Source organism: Mesoplodon densirostris, chromosome X (genome assembly GCF_025265405.1).
Source record: "Mesoplodon densirostris isolate mMesDen1 chromosome X, mMesDen1 primary haplotype, whole genome shotgun sequence".
In the NCBI taxonomy this organism is placed as follows: domain Eukaryota; kingdom Metazoa; phylum Chordata; class Mammalia; order Artiodactyla; family Ziphiidae; genus Mesoplodon; species Mesoplodon densirostris.
The window spans coordinates 91,702,891-91,726,331 of NC_082681.1; the positions used below are offsets into that span (position 1 = coordinate 91,702,891).

General features: G+C 49.9%; 1 protein-coding gene across 4 annotated transcripts in view; it reads left to right on the forward strand.

The window, feature by feature from the left end:
• IQSEC2 (IQ motif and Sec7 domain ArfGEF 2) overlaps window positions 1-23,441 on the forward strand; it is a 76,565-nt gene that overhangs the window by 23,220 nt on the left and 29,904 nt on the right. Inside the window, exons 2-3 of one of the 4 annotated variants that reach the window (XM_060086877.1) lie at window positions 951-980; window positions 13,389-13,484. In XM_060086877.1, the coding sequence (XP_059942860.1) occupies window positions 951-980; window positions 13,389-13,484 (126 nt within the window). Of the gene's footprint in view, window positions 1-950; window positions 981-11,457; window positions 11,588-13,388; window positions 13,485-23,441 lie in introns of those variants that run through there. The other 3 variants (XM_060086875.1, XM_060086874.1, XM_060086876.1) reach the window with 3 other exon arrangements.

The window sequence follows — 23,441 nt, forward strand, 5'->3', positions numbered from 1 at the left end:
CATCTCTGTCTCCTCCGAAGTCTGCAGTGGGAGTGGGGGTGGGGGAGGGAGGGGAGAAAAGGAGGAGGAAGAGGACAGAGGGGACAGGGAAGCCACTGTCCCTCCACACACACACACACACACACACACACACACACACACTCTCTTTTAGGGAGGAACAGCGGAGGGGGTGTGGGTCCGGTTTCACTCATTCTCTCGGTCCCCTCAAAGCTGTCCCCAGTGCCACCCTCTTCTCTTGCCCTTCCTTTGCCTCTGAGGGGGCCTCCCAATGAAGAAGGCAGACCAATGCAGTAGAAAGGAGCCCAGCAGCCGACTCACTCACCCCTCTCAGCCTCCTTCTTGTCATCCACAAAATAAGCAGGTTGGACCAGGCAATTGGCAAAGCCTTTTCTATGTTGTTAATAATACCTGGCATTTGTCTGCTGGGCTGCAAAGGGCTTAATCATCCCAACAGCCCTGCAAGGATTGGCCTCGTGTTACAAGTGAGGAGACTGAGGCTCAGATGCCAAGCAGGGAGGTGATGTGCCCAGGTCACAGGGCTGGTAGGTGGCAGAGCCGGTATCTGAGGCTTGGTCTCTCTGTGTTTAAACCTCGGGCTCTGACCCCCTGGCCACAGCTGCAGGCTGCCTCTCAGCCACTCCGAGGAAGGCTCCTCACCATGACCCACTAGGCTAGAACATGGTTGGTTCCTGGCACCTCCTTGCCCTCACCTCCAACCACTCTTGCCCTCACTCGTTCCACCCCGGCCACGCTGTCCTCCTCCGTGTCCCAACAACTGGCCAGGCCCTCCGCCACCTCATGGCCTATGCACTGGCCATTCTCTCTGCACGAAATGCCCTACCCTTCATTTTCATGATGCGTGCCAGGTGTCAGGGCCGCTGCATAGGGCAGAGGGAGGAGAGTAGAGGGCATATGCTGACTGTCCGTTTTTTTCTCTGTTTCTCTTTCAGATCTGATGGTGAGAATTCCAGAACAGTCAGGTCAGTACCTCCTTTCTTTAGTAGTGCTTGGGAGTTGGGGCAGGGACTGGGGTGGGGGCCTCTGGCTTGTCACTTGGGGATCCATGGGAGGGGCGGGGGCCAACTCCAGGGGTTTTGTCCCACTGGTATTAGGGGTGGGGAGGGGGCAGGCGTAGGGAGGGGGTTGAAAACTCTTCCTTAGTCTTTCTGACCCTAGCTGATGTGGGGGCTCGGCTGAACACTGGAGGGGCTCATGGCAGCTACCTAGATGGGAAAGCTGACCTGCAGAGAGGTCAGCTCTGGACCCGGGACCTTCTCCCCCTCCCCTCCCGGGAGAAGGGGACACGATAGAAACGGGGCTTCCCTGGTCTGGCGTTTGTGCTCCACCCTGACCTGCACTAGCCCTGAATAGTGTGGTTTGGATGGACTTTTGATGTGACACATTCCAGTCATTAGAAATATACCTTATATTTAAGGTAATGTTACACTTAAATATACCTTATATTTAAGTGTAACAAGCGGCCTTTTTTTTTTTTTTTTTTTTTTTTGCATGCTTGGTGAAAAAGGTTTACAAGCATCAATCAGTAAGTTTTCAGGGTGTGATCAATCTGCCATTTGGGGGCAAAACTGGGGTAGGGACAAGGACTATTAGTGCATTTCCCAGGCCTTAACCCATCAGAAGCTTCGTGAAAACACAAGTGTCAAGGATAGGGACTATGTGGGAATGATGGGGGGCTCAGCGTAGGACCCAGTCAGAGAGCATCCAGGCCAGGGGTGATGCAGTGGGCCTTTGAAATGAGATGGGTCCAGGCAGCAGAGGCATGAGATGGGCTCACTCAGTTCCAGCCAGGGCTGCAACTAACATATATAGCGCCTATGTGAAGAGTAGAACCCACTGCGTGGATCAGTTGGAGGAATGTTCCCTTTCCACAGGGCTCCTGCAGCCCCTCACCAGGGTTCCCGGCTCAGTGAGTAGAGCGCAGGTTGAATTTCAGCCGCGACTCATGCCCTCTTGGCTGTGAACCCTTGTGCAAGGCACTGCTTGTCCAACCATATGCAGCAGCCCAGGTCCTGGCATCCAGGCAGTGGATATGGGAGGCGGGGCAGAGGATCCCAGCATCCAGACGGAGGTGCGTAATGAGACACGCTGTGTCCTAGCATCCCAGGCAGGGGGGATGGGATGAGCACACTGGTGCCCTGGGCCAAGGTAGGGGCTGTGGCATGGGAGCACACTTCGGCCAGCAGGAAAGCAGGGGAAGTGTGATAGATACAGTCAGGCCTAGTGTCCAGGCAAGGGGTATATGACGAGATGCAATTAGTCCTGGCATGCAGCCAAGGAGTATGGCCCGGGCACAGCCTGTCCTAGCATTTAGGAAGGCACTGGTCTAGCAAAGGACACTGATCCCAGTGCCCCACTGTGGGTTTGGAGAAAGACAGCTTGGGCTGACTCCGAGCACAGGCCCCCAGGCATCCCTGTTGATATGCCCGCGACTTGTCAAGGAACGCGACTGAAGGCGTCTCTAGCTCTTCCCGGCAGGGGAGTTCCTAGGACCTATAGCTCAGGGTGTTTAGTAGTTATCATAATCATAAATCATACGATGATGTACGTTGGGCCTTTACAACTTACAGAAGTTGTCAGGGACTTGCTTTTGTTTGATCCTCCCAGTGACACTGTAGGTGGAAACTGGGCTGCCCTTATCATCATTATTTTACAGGTGAGGAAACTGAGGCTCAGGCTGGTTATGGGTTTCGCCCACAGCCCTGCAACTTATTTATGGCTGAGCCAGGATTCAAACCCAGGTCTGCCTGGCACCAAGCCCAGAGCCCTGCCCATGCCATCCCTGCAGGAGCTCTTGACAGCCTTGCAGATAATAATAATCATCCTCATCCTCATCCTAATATTAGTAATCATAACAGTTACCATTTGCTCCTCACATACTAAGAACTCTGAATGTGATCTTATTTTTAACGCTCACAACAGCCCTATTAGGCATGGATTGGGATCCCTGATTTACACATGAGGAAAATGAGGTTCCACAGAGGGTCAGTGCCTTGCCCAAGGAAATAAGAGCAATGGGGCAGGGTGGCATCGCTCTGACTCATACCCTGGGCTGTCTGCTTCCAAAGCTGGTATTTGTTTTACTGAGATGCACTTCCCGACATCCACCCTGGACCTACAGTCAAGGAGGCTACAGGGACCTCGAAGACTCAGCAACTGTGGAAGCAAGGGTCAAACTTGGACTGTGGAAGGGGCCTAAAGTAGCACTTGTGGGGCAAAATCTTGCAAATATGGTGGGAAGATCCTTTAACTTGGAACCAGAGCTGGGTGGGGCCATCTGAGGATGCTCTCAGGACCCGCATGTAAATTCTTGAGCTCACTTCAGTTAGGGGTCAGGGAGAGCTTCCTGGAGAAGGTGGTGTCTGAGCTGGGTCCTGGAGGACTGACACGCAGACTTTGTGTAAGGAGAGCATCCCTGAAAATGAAACCAGCAGGCATCGGAGGTGAGGGGGGCTGGGTGGGGGCAGTCAGTCGGGCTAAAACAGATCTGGGCAGGAAAGGAGCAAGTGTTAAGGTTCAGAACTGGTCTGGTCGGGACTGGGTCACAGACGCCTTCTGTCACCAGTGGGAGCCAGGGGAGGCTGGAGGAGAGAGGCAGGGCTCTGCAGCACAGAAAGGGCAGCAACTGGATCTGGGCAGAGGGTTCCATTTATGGCCAGGTCGCTTTCTAGTTATGTGACTTTGAACAGATCTATCTCCCCCCTGGAGCCCCAGGGTTGTCATCTAATAAACATTGTGTGTGTGGAGGGGAAAGTTTAGGAGGGTAGAAGAAACACGAAGCAAAGGAGCTAGACTTCGGCTGTTGTGGAAGTGGAATGGGAAGGAATGAGCAGGGTCGGTGGATTGAAAACCCCCCGTGGGAGGGCCCAGGCACGAGGGCTTCCAGGTATGGGGTGCCAGAGGAAGTGTGGAGTCTAATTAGAGCTGAACAGCTGGTGTTGCTAAAGGGCTGTGGGCAGAGGAAGGTGCCTGGACTTCCTGTAGATCCATGAGAAGTTGTCAGACCTACAGGCGCCTTAAATCCAGGTCCAGAAAGGGACTGGCGATGGCTCAAGGTCACAAACTAGCTCTCAGCCGAGCCTGCTTCCTAGCTGTGTGTTGTTTGCAAAGTCACTTGGCTTCTCTGATCCTTACCTTCCCATCTGTAAAATGAGGTCAGTAATTCTGACTTCTTTGGGCTGATGAGAGAACTTAAAGCAATGCTCAGCATAAAATGGTGGCTCAACATATTGTAGTGCCCTCCGCCATCCCCTAACCCAATGCATTGTCACTTATGGGGTAGTCAAGCTTGAGATGTGTGGAGAGGTGCAGAACTTGAAAACAGAGGGGCAGGAGGGGCTGATACCTCCGCCACCAGAAGAGGAGGGAGCCCAGGCCTAGAGGTGCTGCCGCTGCAGTGAGGGTCTGGCTGGAACTCGAGGGCCCTGGGGACCAGGCCGGGGTTGACAGGCACGCAAGGATGAGAGCCAGAGGAGGTGGCCTGTTGCTAGGGAAGGAGGGAGGAGGTGGGGGAGCTGCTGACACCCGCAGAGCCAGGGACGTCCCCATGGCAACAGGAGCCGCTGCTGTCGGGAGGAGAAGTGGGAGGAGGAGCCAACGCTGGCTCTGTTCCCAGAGGAGGCCTCCCACTCTGGGCCTCAGTGCCCCCATCTGTCCAACGGGAGTTTGGATTAGGTAATCTCTAAGATTCTTTCTTGTTTTGACCTCCTGGCAATCTGGGGTAGCTGAGACCTAACAGACCTTCCGTGGCTCCCCCATCCACATGTCCAAGACACCGCCAGTCCCCAGAGCTGCCCCAGCTGCTTCCAGATCTTCCCTCCCGTGCTGCCTCCTGTTCAGCGCAGCCTGGTTGCCTGCCCTGCCCAGCTCTCTGTTCCCACCACTTCCTTTCCCTGGAACCTTGTCACTTACCGCCTGCTGAATGCTCTCTGGCTCTGGTGGGTCCAACTCCAGCCCTGCGCACTCTAGGGTGCCTTCCCTGGCTGCCCGAGTCCACCCTGACCGCTTCCTCGCTCCTGGGCTTCTTTGGCCCCACAGGTCTGCGCTCCTCCTGCTGTCCTTAGTAATCGCTGCTGCAATGCATGGAGCTGCTTCTGAGAGCTGGGATCCCCTTGACAGGCTCAAATCATTACAGTAAATTTATGGTGTCATATTGTGAATCCCCATTTTACATATGAGCCAGTGCTCTGAGAGCTTATGTGGCTTGTCTGAGCTCCCCCGGGTCCTATGTGGTGGAGCCAGGCTTGGAACTCAGCTCTGTATAATTGCTGCTACCCCAGGCCTGAGGCAGGGCATAGTTTATCAGCGGCAGCAGCACTTACTGTGTGATAGCTAAAGCCCATGTATGCGGGCCACCATGCTGGGGACTTTACATGTGTTTTCTCACTTCATCTTCACAATAATCCTATAGAGTATATATTCGAGTCACTTTACAGGTGAGGAAACTGAAGCTTTCAGAGTTAAAATAATTTACCCCCTCCCCCCCCCCCCGCCATAGAACTCAGATCGGAATGCAGACCATCAGAGTTGCGGTCACCATGCTATACCGGGGTTAACCCAGTTATATTCCAGAAGCACGAACAGAGCATTCCCTATGTACCAGGCCTGTGTTGGGTGATCCACGGGGGAGATGGAAGCAGGCTACAGACACAGATGAGCCAACTCTGGCAAGCCCAAATGGGAGTGTGTTGACAAGGAGAAGCCAGTTGTAAGGACAAGAGGCTAGAGGGGGTAGAACTTGAATCTGACTGTGGGATGGAGGAGGAGGGAGGTGGGGGTGTGGGGAGATGGGTAATTTTCCCAAAGGAGGTACCTTTTTCCAGGAAGCTCATGAGGGGCAAGAAGGGGTAAGGGGGGTCCTCCTTCCCCTTCCTGTTAGTGTTCCCCTGCCCCCACCTGGCCCAGCCCCAGGAAGTGGGTGACCCCTAAGCTGGCTGCATGCCTGGTTGGCACCAAAATAAACTTGCCTTCTCTCTCTTTCCCTCCCCTCCTCTCTGTCCCCTCTGTCCTGGCTTTAATTAGCAGCCCTGGGGATGAGTCACTTGGCAGCTGGGGAGGGAGGCTGCTCAGAGCCCAGTCGAGCCTCGGTTCCTGGCCCGAGCCTCCCGGGCAGCGCCACTGTGTTCTTGGTGTGGCTCCGCATCTGTGCGGGTGTGAGGAACGCAGGGGCAGCGCTGCGTGCTGGTGGGTGTCCATGCACGGCAGGGTGTCTGCATAGAAGCAGATCTGGTTGTTGCTGCATTTGTCTCGGTGTCCACTGAATGTCAGCGTATGTGAGTGTGCGGCTGTAGCATGTATCTGTGGTCGCAACTGTCAGGAAATGAGGGAGCATTTGGGTGAACAAACACAAACGCTTTATAACTGCATTCACCCCTCCCTACCTAAGTGTTCTTTCTACGTTTTTGCTTATGCAAGCCCTGCACTTACATCCCCAATTTTTCCTCGTCTTAGACTGGGTACACTTTGTTGCAGGGAACTGAAACCCACTCAAATGCGCTCAAGAATAAAGGATGGGTGGGGGGGAGACTATTGTGAGGCTACATCTCACAGAATCTAAGAGCAGTAAATGACGTATAGCCAGGCCTCACGCCAACTGGAAGTGGGACCAAGAAGTCAAGGAGGAAGATTGCTCTCTCTCTCTTTCTCTCTCTCTCTCTCTCTCTCTCTCTGCATCTCTGCATCTCCCTGGCTCATGCCTCTCTCCATCTTTCATGACTTGCCTGGTCCCTGTCATCTCTTTGTCCCTGACTCCTCTCTCTGGACTGGCTTCCTCTGCTCTCAGGTGGCCTGATGTGGCCGCCAACCTAGAAGCTATGTGACCTTCCAGCTTCAGGGCCCACCCCCATGGGATAGTACCGTTTCTGTCCATCCTGTGGTAAACGAGGCGGCAAGGGGCTGTAGGTGGGAGTGGATTCTCCTAGAAGTGGGTGAGGGTAGAGGTCAAATACTCGGGACTTGGTGTTTCTTCTACAGTGCCCACAGCTTTTATGTGTTCACAAGCGATGTCAGAGCCTGGGGAGTAGTCTGCTCAGAGGCCCACGATTATAAGCTTGCTCGTCCATCAGGGTTTTGGTTCCTACTCTAATGCAAGTCGACCTTTGCTCACTAGGCTTTCAAGTTCCATGCTCTTGCATCAAAATGCCCTGTTTTATCTAAAAATGTCCCCTTATTTTGTGCCCAAACAGCCTTTAAGTGCACAGTGAATATTACCATCGCCACCAGCGTGCGGTGATTTTCATAGCCTCAGAACAACTGGCATAATGCTACTCATGGTACAGCTGCTACCAAGTTCCTGGTTGTTGCAGGAATTTTCACATTTTATTAGTGCAGTGACTGAATTTATAGTCATCTGCAGTATAGAATTACAAGCACACATTATCAATATTATCAACTTGACGCTTGAGCTTACTTTTCCATTAATACAAACCCTGCAGTTTTTACATTAATTACAGAGGGAATTAATGACCCCTTAGACAGGTTTTTACCTATGAGTAAAGAGTTTGGAACCAGCTGTGCACGTAATGACTGTTCTCCAGATGCAGGGGCAATGCCCATGGCTCTGACCTCGGCCCGGGCCTTGCATCCTCTGGCTGAGACTGGAGACTGCCCACCTCCTTAGGGAGCTCCTACTTCTGGCCTGGCACATAGCAGGTGCTGTTCTTATTTTTTAATAAAAATGATAGTTTTCTTATTATTGTTAAGTCCATCTTCCACATATAGGTGGTAAGCCTGAGTGGGAGAGATCATCTCAGGCTCAGGGCAAAGCCTCCTTCAACTTAATACGTGCTTTGATTCAGAAAATGTGTACTATGTATCAGGTACTGTTAAGGAGCATTCCATACACCTTATCTTTAATCCTCCTGGCAGCTCTGCTAAGTAAGGGTGATTGGATCCACTTTACAGAGGGGGAAACTGAAACCTTGAGAGGCAGAGTGACTTGCCCGAGGTCATCCATCCGTCTGTCCATCCATCCATCCACTTAGTCATGGGACAATTTCTTGAGTACCTACAACGTGCCAGGCACTGTGCTAAACTAAATGCGGTTGATACAGTGATGAATAATATAGAATCCTGCTCTGAGGAAGCTCATCGTCTGGTAGGAAAACAGATAAGGAAACAGACAATTACAGGCGAAGTGTAGGGTGCTGTGGGAGAACCTCAGAAGTGTACCCAACCCAGCCTGAGGGTCAGGGAGGCTTCTCCAAGCTGACATCTAAACTTCGACTTGATGGATGAGTAGAAGTTAGCCTGGTGAGGGGTGGGGGTGGGGGTGGGGTGAGGTGAAGTGGAGAGTGTTGCAGACAGAGCAAAAAAGTGTGCCAGGGCTGTGGAGCAGTGTTTGGTACTTGCATTCGTGAAGAACTGTAACTGTATCTGCAGTGGGCTGGGGCTGTCATGAGAGATAATCTGGAAAGGGGGCAGAAGGTAAATTGGGAAGCTGGGACTGGGACCCCGGTCAGTTAGACCCAGAGCCAAGGAGCTGCAGGACCCAGGAGCAGAGTTCCCACGCTTCCCCGCCTGCCTGGTCCCAGGGGCCAGCCTGGGTCAGCCTGGCTAGTGCCAGCGGCAGGCCAGGATTCCAGTGGCCACAGTGCCCTCTAGCGTCCAGCAGCCCATCTTGCAGCCTCCACCTCAGTGTGGATTGTCTGTCTCTCAATACCTGCTGACCTGTTTGACTGGGTGCCCTGTGCCGGATGCTGGGGACACTGGAATGAATAAGACATGGTCCCTGTCCCCACCGAGCTCCTGGACCAGAAGGGGCAACAGCATGTGAATAGACAGCGCTGGAGAAACACAGGGTGGGAAGAACACAGGGGAGGGATCCCAGAGTCAGGGTCCCAGAGGGCACCACCTCTGAGCAGACTTGTGAGGAGCGAGGGGGAGGTAACGAGGTGGGGAGGCGGCACTGGGGTCAGGGTGGCGGGGAAGGGTCTTTTGAGCAGAGGCAAAGGTGAGGGCGGACAGCAGAGTGTGGCAGAGAATTGTAGGCACTTCTGTTTGGGTGGAGCACAGGTTGAAGATTGGGGGGGGAGGCTGAGACCACCTGGAAGTGGGGGGGAGGGGCAGCTCACAGAAGGTCCTGGGATGCCTGACACTAGCTCATAGTCAGCACTTAGTGAATGGAATCATATAAGGAGTTTCCCTGCCCTTTTGGGATCACAAACCCATCTGAGGATCTAATGAAAGCAATGTTCTCCCCGGAAATGCACTCATACTCACTCATATTTTTCATACAACTTTAGGGGCTTCAGAGACGCTCCCCGCCCCAGGCCTATCCATGAACCACAGCCTTCCAAATTCCTCTTAGCATAAATACTGAAACCTTATCAGGACCTCCAGGCTCTGCATGATTGGGCCCCCGCCTACATCTCCAGTCTCGCTCATCTCCCCTTTGCTTTTTCCACTCAGCCACGTTGGCCTCCTTGTAGTTCCTGGAAATACCACCTCAGGTCCTTTGCCCAAGTTGTTTCCTCTGCCTGGAACACTCTCCCCCACTACCTCCACTTTTTGCCCAGCTTAATTCCATTAGTGGTTGAATAATGTCTGTCTGCTCTCACTTGGATATGAGCCCCATGAGATCAGGACACTGACTGCCCTTAGTCACTGCTGTATCTGTCCCCCAGCTCAGTGCCTGGCTCACAGGATCTGTAGCGTAAGTGAACGAAGGCCCTGCCAGTGCCCTGCGGCTGGGTCAGGCTCCTCACCCTTAGCTCCTTCTTCCCTTCAGCCCCTAGAGGGTTATCACATGGATCGCCCCAACAGGCTCAGATATGCCTGAATTCCAAGAGTGGCCCAGATGAAGAGGTATCTTCCTAGAAATCTTCCCCTGCCCGAAACAAACAGGTTTCCCAAGAGTCTCCCCTACCTCCCTGGGAGAAGGATCACACTCTCTCAGGCTCAGACTGAGACTTTTCAGCATGTGCATGTTTGTCTCACTGAAACCTCACAAGAACCTGTGAGATAGGGGTTGCCACTCACCTTCTACAGATGAACAAACCGTGCCTCAGAGGGGTTACCCAGCTGAAAAGTTGTAGAGCTGGGACTTGTACCCAGCTCTGCCAGGCACCAAAATGTAAGCTCTTTGCCTCACCAGAGAGGGGAAGGGGCTTGCCCAAGGTCACACAGCATCAGCCTTAGGGCCAGGACTAGAATTTCTGTCTCCCAACTTCTGCCAGGCCAAGATGAAGGTTTGGGCCACAGGTGACACCCTTAGGACAATAACTGCAAATGGGCACAAGGTGCGGCTGCCCCAAGAGCCAAGAGAGTTGCCGAGGGAGAGAGAAAGAAAAGCAGGGGCTGAGACCAGAGCCTTGAAGACCACGGGGCTTGAGGGGGTGGGCAGAGGGAGAAGAGGCCGTGAAGGGCCCATAGATGCCAACTTTGCGGTGGTCCGTAGGGCCTATCTCTCTCAGCAGCTTTGGCTTTCTTGAGAGGAACCAGCTGCCCCGGCAGGGAGGCAGGAAGGCAGGAAGGCAGGAAGGCTGGCCTGTTGCCTGTCAGCTCCTATTCCTTCTAGATCACTGGCCCCCTGGCCCCTCCCAGGGCTGCCTTCTGCTCAGAACAGCCAGGGGCCTGGGCTCTGGGGCTGTGAAAGGACAGGAGCCCTCTGAGCTGGATCTGGGGTACTCTTCAGGAATCCCACACCCTTCAAATCCTCCAAATTGTCTCCTTTCTCCAGCCCCCCACATAAGGAGGAGAGAGAGATTACTGTGGTAGGTCGGTGGGGATTCTAGTTTGACTGGCCGTATGAACTTTAGTAAGACTCTTCCCCTCTCCAGGCCTCAATTTCCCCCTCTGTAAAATCAGGTGGGGGCAATTTCCTTGGAAGAACAGCCTCTAGATTGTGAATGGCGTGTCTTCTGATTTTTGCTTTTCTCTTCAGGGAGCATTTCTCTTAGCCAGTTCAGAAAACAACGCAGAAGAAAGTGAGAGCTTATTGCAATGGTCAAGAATATCGGCTGGGCCCTCATCTTGATTTCCCCAGATGGGTGATTTGAATTTTACTTGAACTGGAGCATCCCAGCATAACCACCACACAGTCTCTTTAACTCTGTGGAAGATGAGAATGTTTGTGAAAAGCTTCTATGGAAAGGTTTCTGTATTCACAGGGCAGCAATATGGCCAAGGGGACGGAGTCCTGATCTTGGGGTTCTGCTACTTACTAGCTCTATTACCTGTGCCGAGTTACTTAATGTTTCTACATCTCAATTTTCTCTTCGGGAGAATAGGGCTAGTGACATGTACTTGACAGGGTACTTGGGGAGATTCCAACAGAGGTGCATATAGTGAGCCCAGCCTGAGGTTTGGCCCAGAGGAGTCACTTCAAGCTCTCAAAGCTGCTTCCTCTACTAGGAGTTCCCAGCCCTCCTGGGGGAGCAGGGGAAGGAGCAAAGTTTCCAGTTGCAGTCTGGCCTATAGCCCAGCAGGCCTGGCCCCGCCTCCTGGGTTCCTCCTTCTAGGGAAGGGCTGGGGAGGAGGGGGTGGCGACGCGGTGGAGGCACCGCCCTGGCCAGGGGGCCTGCCCTCGGGACAGGTCCAGACCCATGGAGCCCCCCGGGAGGAGTAGCAGGTAGGAACCTGGCCCCCACCCCCAACCCTGCAGCCCGACCCCCTCCCTTCCTGCCCAGGCCTGGACCTGGTCCCTGGGCTGCTGATTCAGCAGCCTCCTGGCTTCCTGGTTCCTGGCTCCCCTCTTGGACTCTTGGAGGCCTTTGGCTTGGGGGAGGGAGCCAGCTCAATTGGTTGAGCCCAGGGACATCTGGGTGCCCAGCTCTGTAAGGACCCTGGAGCCCTGAGCAGCGCAGTCGCTGGCATGTGAGGGGTGTGATTGGTGGCTGCCCAGGCACCTAGCCTGGCGCTGCAGGGCTGTCCACAACAGCTGAGACTCTCTGATACCAACATTCCAGCAGCCTAAGGGTCTCTGAGTCTCAGGTTTAATGAGTCAAGGACTTGGGCCAGTGACTGGCACTTAGATGGCACTTGAGAAACAGTCGTTCTGCTGATGACAATTATTCCAGAGGCTCTGATAAGAAGAGTATCAGATTCCAGGATTCTCTGTTAAGGTTCTAAGATTTAGGCATCTTCTCCAATTCGCAGCAAGCGACATAGTGGGCAGCTGGCCTGGCCTGCAGCCGCGTCTCCAGGCCTTTACTTCGGCTCTTGAAGGGCCAGGCCCTGACCACAGCCTGCCTTCAGGGGCTCGTTGGGGGCAGGGGCTGGCTGACCTGGCACTCACTCTCAGCATCTGCCCTGTGCTGGGTAGGGCAGGGGCAGGGCCCTCGGCCTCACTACCCTGCTGTCTCTCCTCCCCCTTCCCCTTCTCTGGACTTTAATCGTGGGAAGCAGGAGGCAGAGGGGCCTTTGGACCCCACGCTAAGGGTGGGAGCACAGCGCTGGGGGGCGGAGCTTGGGCCCTGCCCCAGGCTGGGGGCGCAGCACGGGCCTTGGAAGCAAAGAACCACCCTGTCCTCTGGCTCGCTGGGCCCCACTCGCCCACTCAGCCCGAGTCCCATCCTGTCACCAAGACCACTGAGACCTTGTCAGCTCTCCTCCGCCCTCGCCTCTCCTGTCCTTTGCTCTGGCACTCTCTGCCTCTCCCCGTCTTCTCTCTGTGTCTTTTGTCTCGCCCTTTCACTGTCTTCCTCCTGCTCTGTCTCTCTCCTTTTCTGTCTTGTCTCTTTCGGTTTCTCTCTGTCTCTTTCCCTCTCCTCCTCCAGTGTCTCCTGCACCACCCCCACCCCCACCCCCACCCCCGCCCTGGCCTGGGTTCCTCCCCCTCTTTGGACCCGGAGCCTCTTTTCTCCCCATCCCTCCCTCCTTTCTTGTGAGGGGTCTTCTCTAAGGGGGACCCCCCCTCATACACCTTTTCCCTTTCTCTTTCATCCACCCTTCCCTCTCCCCTCTTCCCTACCCGTGTGGCGTCTGGTGTGAGGAGGGCTCCCTTCCCCCTTCCCTACTGTGGTGTCCCAGTGTCTCTGAGGCCGAGGTCCCCACGGAGTCACCTGGAACACAGGAGGCCCAGCCCAGCTCTTTCGTCTCTGCTGCCCCCTGTTGTCGTTGTGTTCTGTTTGTGGTTCGAGTGCCGTCCTCTCTTTCTTGACTTTGTGGTTTTTTCTTTTTTTCTTCCTTCCTTCCTTCCTTCCTTCCTTCCTTCCTACCTTCCTACCTTCCTACCTTCCCCCTCTCCCTCCCTCCCCCCCACCCCTCCTCTTCCATTCCCTATCCTCCACCACCCATTCCTCCCAGTCTTCCCCTTTCCCCTACCCCACTCACTTTCACCTCCTTGTCCCCATTCCCCACCCTACCTCTCCCCTCCCTCCCTGTCTCTCTCTCTGTCTCTCTTTCTCTCTCTGTCTCTTGCTGTCTCTCAGGTCCACAGCGTCTCATACTCTACACCAGTATTGCTGTCCTACTCAGGTCCTTGACTCCATGAAGCTTACCCCCTCAGGCAGGCTGGCAGAGAGCAGGTAAGAGCTAGACCCACCCCTCCCCCAATCCCTCACCCCTCCAGACAAATATCAATATCATTGCCAGCCCCTCCCCCATCTCCCTCTAGCCTCTGGAGTGACTGTGGAATGGGTGTCTGAGCGTGTGAGGAGAGTGACTGGGGGACCAGGCCAGGAGACCAAAGAGGACGTTCACAGCCTGTTTGTAGCTTGTCCTTCCTTAAAAATCCTTCTCTAGATACCTTCCCCCCGAAGTGGGAGCGGTTGGTCCTAGAATATGTAACATTTGAGCTGTTTTGTAGGATGAGTAAGAGTTTGTCAGTTGGATAGGATGGGGAAGGGTGTTTAGACAGAGAGAACAATCTGCTTATACTTTTGGGGAAGGAGATTATTTCCAAGTTAATTTGAAAACACATTTTACACTTTCTGATTATAATGCAATGAAATAAAATATTAATAGCAATGGCAAAAAGGCTAGGTCCATTTGAAAGTTTTAAAATACTTGTGTTAAAGAGGAAATAAGAATGGAATTTATGGACTATTTAGAATAAATGTCAATTGAGAATATCATAGATCAAAACCTATGGGATATGACCATGGGGTTTCCCAGAAGAAAGTTTGTAGTCTTAAATGCTTTTATTAGAGAACAAGACAGTTTAAATGAACGAATTATTCTGATCAAGAGTCTAGAAAATTCTAGAAAAAGAACAACCAAAAGAAAGCAGGATCAAGTAATTATTACATATAAAACCAGAAATTAATGAAATAGAAAACAAAAGTTTTGATAAGCTAAGAAGTTGTTTTTTGAAAAGACCAACAAACTAGACAGACCCCCCTCTGGCAGTTATGATTGAGAAAAAGGCAAGAAAACATAAATAAAATAAGGTATGACGAAGGAGATTTAACCACAGATTCAGAGGATGTGAAAAAGTCATAAGAAAATGCTCTGTGTAATTTTATACCAATAAATGTGAAAATCTAGATGAGATGGGTGGTTTTCTAGGAAAATATAAATTACCAAAATCACTTAAGGAGTGGCAGAAAACCTGAATAGAATGGAACAGTATAGAAGAAGTTTAAAAGATGGTCAAAGTTTTCTCCTCAGAAATGGTACCAGGCCCAGCTGGTATTATGGAAGTTCAGGTATCATGGAAGTTCTATCCAGTCTTGAAAGATCAGCTAATAGGAAAAGATGGACAGCTTCCTAGTTCATTCTAGAAGGCTGGTATCACTGGACAGGTTTAGACAAAAACAAGGAAAACTATAGCCTAACCTCACATATTAATAGAGCAACACATGTTTTAAATTACAGATTCTCCAACTGAATCCATCAGTGTATTAAAAGAAGACTGTATCGTGACAAGTGAAGGTTTGTCCCAGGAGTTCAGGGATTGTTCAACGTTAGGAAAGCTGTTATTGTAATTGATTATACTAATAGTTATACAGTCTTTTTACTCTATCTCCATAAATGCTGAAAAAATAATCTGACAAAATCACACATCCATTCTTGATTTAAAAACCCTTAGTGCCTTAGTTATCTCTTGCTGCATTGGGGTAATTTGTTAAACAGCAATAGATAACTAGTACAGTAAGCTAGGAATGAATGAAAACCTCCTTAACTTGGAAAGAATTTTTATCAGAAACCAAAAACAATCATCAAATGAATAACAGTGAAGTGCTAGATAAATTTCCATTCAGTTTGGGAACAAAATAAGGATGACTACTATCACTGTCACTAACCAGTGTTTTTCTGGAAGTTTTAATCATTGGGATTAAAAAAAGAAATAAGTGGTATAAATATCAGAAATAAAGAGTCAGAATTAGCATTATTTGAAGATGATATGGTTGTCTACTTAGATAATCAATGAGAATAAAAAGAAAAATTATTAGAACTAATAAGAAAATTCAGTGAGATGGGTAGGTACAAGATAAATATACATCCAAACCATCAGCTTCTCTGAATACCATCAATAACTAATTAGAAGACATAATAGAAAAAGATTCCCATTCACAATAGCAAAAAAAAAAAGATAAAATTCCTACGAATTTATAAGAAATTTAAAATACTTCTCTGTAGAAAACTAAAATTTCTTCAAAGGCTATAAGACTTGAATAAATCAAGAGTCATATCCTATTCTTGGATGGGAAGAATTCAATATGGTTTAAAATGACATTTTCCCCCCAATTTGATCAAAAGATTCAATGTATTTCTCATTAAAATTTCAGTGGTATTTTCTTTGGGAATTGTGCAATTGGATTTTAAAGTTCATTTGGAAGAGTAAATGCCCATGAATTACTAAGAAAATTTTGAAAAAGAAGAACACTGAGGGGGGACTTGCCCTGTTAGATATAAAAACTTACCATAAATCTACAGAAATTACAAATATTATATCATCACAGAAATGGAGGAATACATAAATGGAACAAAATAGAGAATTTAGAAACAAACCCATATATTCATTTGGGAGTTTAATTTGTGACAAAGAATGCATTTCAAATCAGTGGGAAGTCAGTAAATAGGATGGGACTATTAGCTACCATTTGGAAAAAATTTAAGCTAAATCCCTACCTTGTACAAAAACAAATGCAAAAAATAAAGCTATAAAAGTACCAGAGGAAAATCCAGAATATTTTTATAACAGGGTGGAGAAGCCTTTCTGATCAGGGTTTAAGAACTCAGGAGCCATAAAGTAAAGAGCAATAATTTCAACTACGTTAAAGTTAAGAACTTCTGTGTGGAGAAAGATACTATACACAAAGTTAAAACAGAAACAACAGGCTAGAAGAAAGCATTTGCTACATAGACATCAGGCAAAGGTTAATATCTCTGTCTATATCGTCTCCTGGAAATCAATAAGAAAAAGGTGCCCAACCCATTTAAAGTGGAGAAATAACGTGATTTGACAATTCAGAGAAGAAGTAGACAGCTAATGAATGAGAAAGGATGTTCAACCTTACAAATAGCTAAAGAAATGTAACTAAAACAACAGCGAAGTACTAATTTTAAAGTACCAAAATTTAAAAGATTGAAAGGGTTGTGAGGAAACAGAATCTCTCATATTCCTTGATAAGAGTACGAATTGGTTTCATTTTATAATGGGACCAGTTTGTTAGCTGCCCCCAGAAACTTAAATATGCATATACTTCCAAGCTGAGAACTATGTCTTAGAGTTAGGTTTCTCTAGAGTTTTACTACTAGGTAGACCCTAATTTGGCCAGCCAGAGGCCTTTTCTAAAATACCCCAACCCCAGCTGCAAACATAAGCCATACTGTGCAACTCTGTCACACGCCCTTTTGTAGGGTAGCATTCTCAACCAACTCTTAATGAAAAGGTTGCATGATATATGCTTCTTAAATAAAGACAGGATTATATGAGTAGGAATAATCTTTATTTTTAGCCAGTTTATAAAAATGTTAAAGCCACGGAAATACCTTTTATCTACATTTTAAACAAAATGTTCATTCCTTTGCCCAGCCATTCAACTTTTAGGAATCCTTCAAAACTACTTTCAGACATATGCAAAGATGTTCATTGCAGCATTGTTTATAATAGCAAGCAATTAAAACGACCTACATGTCCATCAGTAGGAAACAGCTTTTCCTTCATGATCCATCCATACTCTGTAGCAGATCAAAAGAAAAAGATATATCTCTAGATACTCACCTGGAAAGACCTCTAAGACTTATTGTTATATGAAAAAAGCAAATTGCAGAACAGGGCTTATAGTATGATCCCATTTTTGTAAGGAAAAGAAAACCCCCATAGTAACAATGAAAAAAATGTTATACATACCCTGTCACAATTTTAAAATTACTGGCCTTTTTTCTTGGTCCCATTTCCTTGCCTTTACTAACTTGTTTCCTTCCTCCTCTATACCTTTTTCCTGTATCCACCTGTTGTTTTTCCTTTTAATAACTTGCTCAAATACCACCTGATTCATTCAGCAAGCATTTGTTCTGCCTGCTCTCAGTTAGGCCTTGTGTTGAACCTTGGTGGTATATGGGAATGAGCTGTATCTGGTCCTACAGTCGGGGAGCTCAAGTCTAGAAGGGAGAGAGAGACACATAGACAATGACTGCATAGTGTGGTTTGGGATAGAACAGAAGTAGGCCCAGAGGGCTGCCAGAGGAGGGGCACCTAACCCCACCTGTCCCCTACAGGAGGGGACATGTGTACTAAGTCTTGAAAGAGTAATAGCTTTCCTTTATCCCCCAATCCCGCCGGAAATGGTTGCCTACTTTTTGGCTCTTCCAAGCAGGATGACCTAATGGGGGAACATAGTTGGGTCAGTATCTTTATTCAAGTCCAAATTCGGCTACTTACAAGCTTGACTTTCGGCAAGCCTCTGAGCTTCTATTTCCTCATCTGTGCAATGAGGACAATGCCTATTTACCTCTCAGGGCTGATTTTAGGATTGGAGAAGTTACATGTAAAACTCCTGGATGACTGTCAACTCTTGAAGGGCAGGGACTACCCATGTCTTGTTTTCCTCATAGCTAATATGTAGCCTTGGATTGGATTGGATCTAAAAGCTGTACGTGTCTAGGGATGGTTCTGGAGCGAAGGATGCACCTGACCATAGTGGGGCTTTGGGATGAGGAGGCTGAGAGTAGTACATGGGATGGAGGGGATCGCACCATAAGAAGAGAGAGCCAGGGAATTTGCTGGCAGTCCAGTGTTTAGGACTCGGTGCTTTCACTGCTGGGGCCCGGGTTCAGTCCCTGGTCGGGGAACTAAGATCCCGCAAGCCTCACAGCATGGCCAAAAGAAAAAGAGAGAGCGAGAGAGAGAGAGCGAGAGAGCGAGAGAGCGAGAGAGAGAGCGAGCCAGGTCCCTGGTGTTGACATGAAGATGACACAGGAGGGAAAATAAGAGTAGGCGGCCCTGGGAAATGGAGCCCAGAGGGCATTCTGGCCCTGGTTCTTGGTCCTATTCTGCTACTGATACCATCTCCTAATCTCACAGTGCAGGCCAGGGAAGCATGGTGGACCAATACTTGCATTGGTGTCAACATGTCTCAATTCAGTCCCACCTCTGTCACTCACTAACTGGGTGACCTTAAACAACTCACTTCACATCTCTGAGCCTAGTTCTTTACCTGTTCAAAAGAACACCAACATCATGGGGTTTATTTATTGAGGAGTAGAAGAGATCATAAATAGTATTCACGTTGTTGAGTGCCTGGCACATAATGGGTACTCAAAACAGGGTAGCTGTTATTAGTGTTCGTTTCAGTAGACACTTAGGGAGTTCTGCTATGGCAGAGCCTATGCTGGGTAATGGTTCTTGCCTTCCACAAATTCCCAGTCAGCCGGGGAGACGGAGGAGGGCTATGACAGAGGAGAGCACAGGGTGGGGGGCTGCTGTGGAAGTCCAGTGGAAGAGATCTGGCCCCACCTAGGGCCGGTGCAGGTCAACTCAGCCTAAGAGCTGAGCCTTAGAGGATGAGTCAGAGGCAGTCAGGGGCAGAAGGGTGAAGTGTGGCAGAATGTTCCAGGCAGAAGGAACAGCATATGCAAAAGAACCTGGATGTTGTTGGGAAGAGCTAGAGGTTTGTTATGAACCTGGGTTGCATGGGTCCCAAATGGCTTCGGGTGGCCCATGAACCTCCTGAAATTGAATGCAAAATGTTGTGTGTGTCTAGTTGTGTGCATTTTCTGTTGGGGAGGTGGTTTGTGGCTTTCATTAAATGTCTAAAGGGTTTTGGGTTCCTCCAAAACAGGTTAAGAACCAACGTTGCTGGTGATGAAGTATCGTGTGAATGGATTCTAAATAGGAGAGAAATTTGGTAAAATTTGTGTTTTAGACATATCACCTTAGCAGTCGGTATGAAAAATGGATCGTATGCATGGAGGCCAGCTGGAAGGCCTACACTGGGATATTGGCATAGAAGAAGTGGCTTGGAGCGGGGCTACTATGTTGCACTACTCCCGTGGGCACCATTCGCAAAGAACCACTTTAATTTCAAATTATGGAATCTAAATTCTTTGAGAGATAGACCCAACAGTAGGTGAGAGAAAGGGAGGAGGCCAGGATGAGCCAGTGTTAGCAGAGGGCCAGAGGGACATGAGTCCAGGGTAATAGTGCAGGAGGAGAAGGGAACCTCTATTAATGCTCGCCCAGCACCCAAAGTCCGTGGTCTCAGATATAATTACTAACTTCCATCCTACTCCTTGTTCTCGGAGATTCTGAGTGACACTGGAGACACTTATTTCTCTATGTATTTTGGGGAGGAATTACTTCTGGTTTGTGAGTCAGGTATTTTCCTGAAGAAAGTCGTGTCTGAGCCGGTCATCCAAGGTCTGTAAAGATTTTGAGTGGTAGAGATGGGAGAGGATGCTCTGAGAGTGAACACAGAGGCCTGGAGGTGAGAAATGGTAAGGCTGAACACTGATGCGGAGGTCAGACACACCCCAAACAGCTGTCTGGGGAGCCCAGGGTCCTTTCTCGTGGTAGGCAGCTGGAGAGCCATGAGCAGTTCTTGAGGAGGGAAAGTAACATGATCAAATTAGCATTTTAGAAGGAAGGGAGACTAGGGAGGAGGCTTTTGCAGTAATCCAAGAGAGGTAAGCTGAGGTGGTGGCCGTGGGGATGGAGCAGGGGAGGTAGATTTGAGCGGTGATGGGGTAGAAGAGAGAACTGGAGTCAGAGAGACTGAATAGATAATGGGGGTGGAAGTGGGGGGTGGAGATGACTGAGGGTGGTCATGGTGAGTTGCCCGTGTTCAGGCCTGGCAATGGAGTCATTCATTCAACAAATATTTATCGAGTGCTAGACACTGTGCTGGGCATTAGGGATATAGCACTGAGCAAAACAGATGCCTGTCCTGTTGGATCTTACGGTGGGTGAGACAGATACTAACTAAATAAGCAACTAAATATATAGAATGTGTCTGGTGCCACACCTATCTGGGGGATGATGTTCCAGCGAGTGCAAAGGCCCTGAGGCAAGAGTGTGCTTGTTATGTCTGAGGGACGGCAGGGAGACCAGTACGATTGGAGAAGGAGTGAGCGAGGGGCAAGGGGAGCAGATCATGTGTAGTCTTTTAGAGCTATTTAGGGGGTAGAATCAGCAGGATTCGGTGGCTGACTTGGTAAGGGAACAGGAAGAACCTAGGGTGACTTCCAGGTGTGTTTTGGGCTTGGGCCGCTGGATGGTGGTGCCTTTCACGAAGGTGGGAAATGCAGGAGGACGGGTTTGCAGCGGTAAGATGCTGTATTGGAGGTCCCTGGGAACTCTGAAGGCCCTAAGGGCCATCTTGGTGGAGCTTCCAGCAACCATTAGGCTTGATGGGTCTGGGACCCAGGAGAGAGATCCATGCTAGAGAGAGAGATGTGGGGTTCTCAGCCATACCTGAAAGTTATGGAATGGAATGAGATCACTGACAGAGAGTGTGGAATGAAAGAGAAGAGGACCAGAGCAGAACTGGGGAAGAGGTACTAACACATAAGGAATGGAGAGAGGAAGAGGAGCTGGGGGTGGTCCGAGAAGTAGGAGGGAAACCAGCAGGGAGTGGGCTCACGGAAGCAGAGGAAGGAAAGAGCCGTCTGCGCACGGGGGGGCTTGTTAAGAGTGGCAAATGTTACAGCTGGGGGAAGTAAGATGAGGGTGGGAGAGAGTCTATTGGCTTTAACCAGTGGGAGGTCCTGGGCGACCTTACTAGGAAGAGTTTCTGTGGCTTGGTGGGCGCACGAGGCAGATTGCAGTGGGTTGAAGAGCCCGTGGGAGGTACTGAAGTGGAGATGGCCAGTGTAGACGGATTTCTCAAGAAGCTTAGCTGTGAAGAGGAGAGAGGGACACTGATTGCTAGAGGGAGATGTGGGGGCAGATCGAGGGTTTTTATTCCCAGATGGGAGAGACTTGAGCTTCTATAAATGTTGGTAGGAAGGAGGCAACAGAGAGGGAGAGGTTGAAATACTGGAGGGAGAGGGGATGATTGTTATGGAGGTGGTAGCAGGTGGGGGGGCTCCAGAGCCTGGGTGTAGGGACTGGCCTTAAATAGTATAGGGGCCCTCTTTTTCTCACAGGGAAGGAAAGCAGAGATAGTGGTGGTTGGGGGAATACAAGGGCGTTGAGGGGATTAGTGAAAGAAATGCTTCAGAAAAGTTCAAAGCAACACATGGAGATCCCTGACAAAGAGCACGGATGTTGGAGCTAGGAGGAAGCAAAGAATACTTCTGGTTGGAAGTCAGGGAGGACTTCCTGCAGGAAGCAGCATTTGAGCTGGGTTGTGAAATTCAGACAGGACTTCAACAGGCAAAGCTCTGTGCAGAAGGAAGAAACAGAGTCAGCAAAGGCATAGAGGCGTGGAAAGGCTGGACGTGCTGATGTAATAACGAACAAGCTAGTTTGATGAAGGCTGGGCGGTATAACATTGATGCCACTGATGCTGACAGTAACAGTAATAGTTACCATGTATGAGGCACCAAACCTACCCTGTGGCAGGTGCCTTACATACTTGAATTCATTTACTCCCCACCACATCCTGCAGAATAGGTATTTCCTCATTTTGCAGATAAGGAAAATAAGTCCTAGAGAGGTGAAGAAATGGACTCAAGGTCATCCAGCTAGTAGGTGGTGGGGCTGTTATTTAAACCCAGGTCTGTCTGACTCTAAAGCCTGGGCTTCTTCCACCTGACAGGAAAGGCCAGGTGAGGCCATATGGTGGGGGAGCCTTGAATGCCAAGTAGAGGAATCGGAACTTTATCCAGGAAGCTAAGGGGAGCCAAGGTGGGTGTCTGAGCAGAAGAGATTCACACTCAAAGGTGGGCTTTAGGAAGGCTAATGTGGTCCAAGAGAGTAGGGAGAAGAAATCAGGAGGTGACTGCAGTGTCAGGGTGAAGGGGGTAGCAGGGGCCTGGCCTGGATAGGAGGGGAGTGAGCAGGGGGACTGGAAGATCATTTGTTCCTCATGACAGCCTTGAGAGGTGTGGAGTTTCCTTCTCCTTTTATAGATGAGGAATGGGAGACTCTGAAAGGAGGAGCTACTTGCCCAGGACTTGAGCACTGGTTCATGTGGTTTTGCTGACTCAGTGACTCTGTGGAACAATGTGTCAGAGGGAGCTCTGAGTATGAGGAGGGTGTGTGTGTGTGTGTGTGTGTGTGTGTGTGTGTGTGTGTCCGCGCGTGCGCACCCCTGCACGCGCTTGTCTGTCAGATGGACAGCAGTGCCTTCCCTTGCCTTCTCTTTCCTTCCCATGTCTTCCCAATCCTCCAGTATCCTGGATTCCATATTTCCTGTATCTCCTGAGCCAAGGGGGTCTGGGAGTGGGCTGAGACTGTTTCTTTGGAAACCCCTAGAAGATCAGCCTTTTCACTCCCAAGACACCTGGTCCCGCCCCAGCCCTCCTGCCTGTCCATCCACCCCATGAAAATGTAGTCCAGCTCCAGTGACTGCCACATGCAGACTGGCCCCTGGTACTGCTCCGCAGGACCCGAGGAACAGGTGCTTGTTCCTGCAATGTTTCCTCCCCGCCGCTGTGGCGCTTCTGTGTGGGTGCAAACGGCCACCTTGGTAATTAGGTTCAGTTCATGAACAGTTAACAATAACCACCACCATGTTCCCATCACTCTTGTTTGCCAGGCACTTGACATGTATTCCAGTCCTTTCAACAACCCTGTGGGGTTGGCATCATAAGCCTCAGTTTTACAGATGAGGAAACTGAAGCTCCAAGAGGGGCATTAACATGCCTGGAGCCGCAGCCTAGAAGCACTTGTGGAGCTGGCCTTGGAACCCAGGTCTGTTTGCTTCCAAAGCTGTGGACTTTCCACGCTCCATTTCTAAGCATCTCCTACATTCCCGACCCTGAAGCCTTCAGGAAATACAAATCTTTGTCCTTCAAGGGCACAGTGGATTTCTAGAAATAGTACCAAGTTCACCCAGAGGACCTGCTGGGAAGAGTCTGAGACTTGGAGCTCCAAGAACTTCCAGGTTTAAATCCTGACTACCGCTCACCCAGCTGTGTGACCTTGGGCA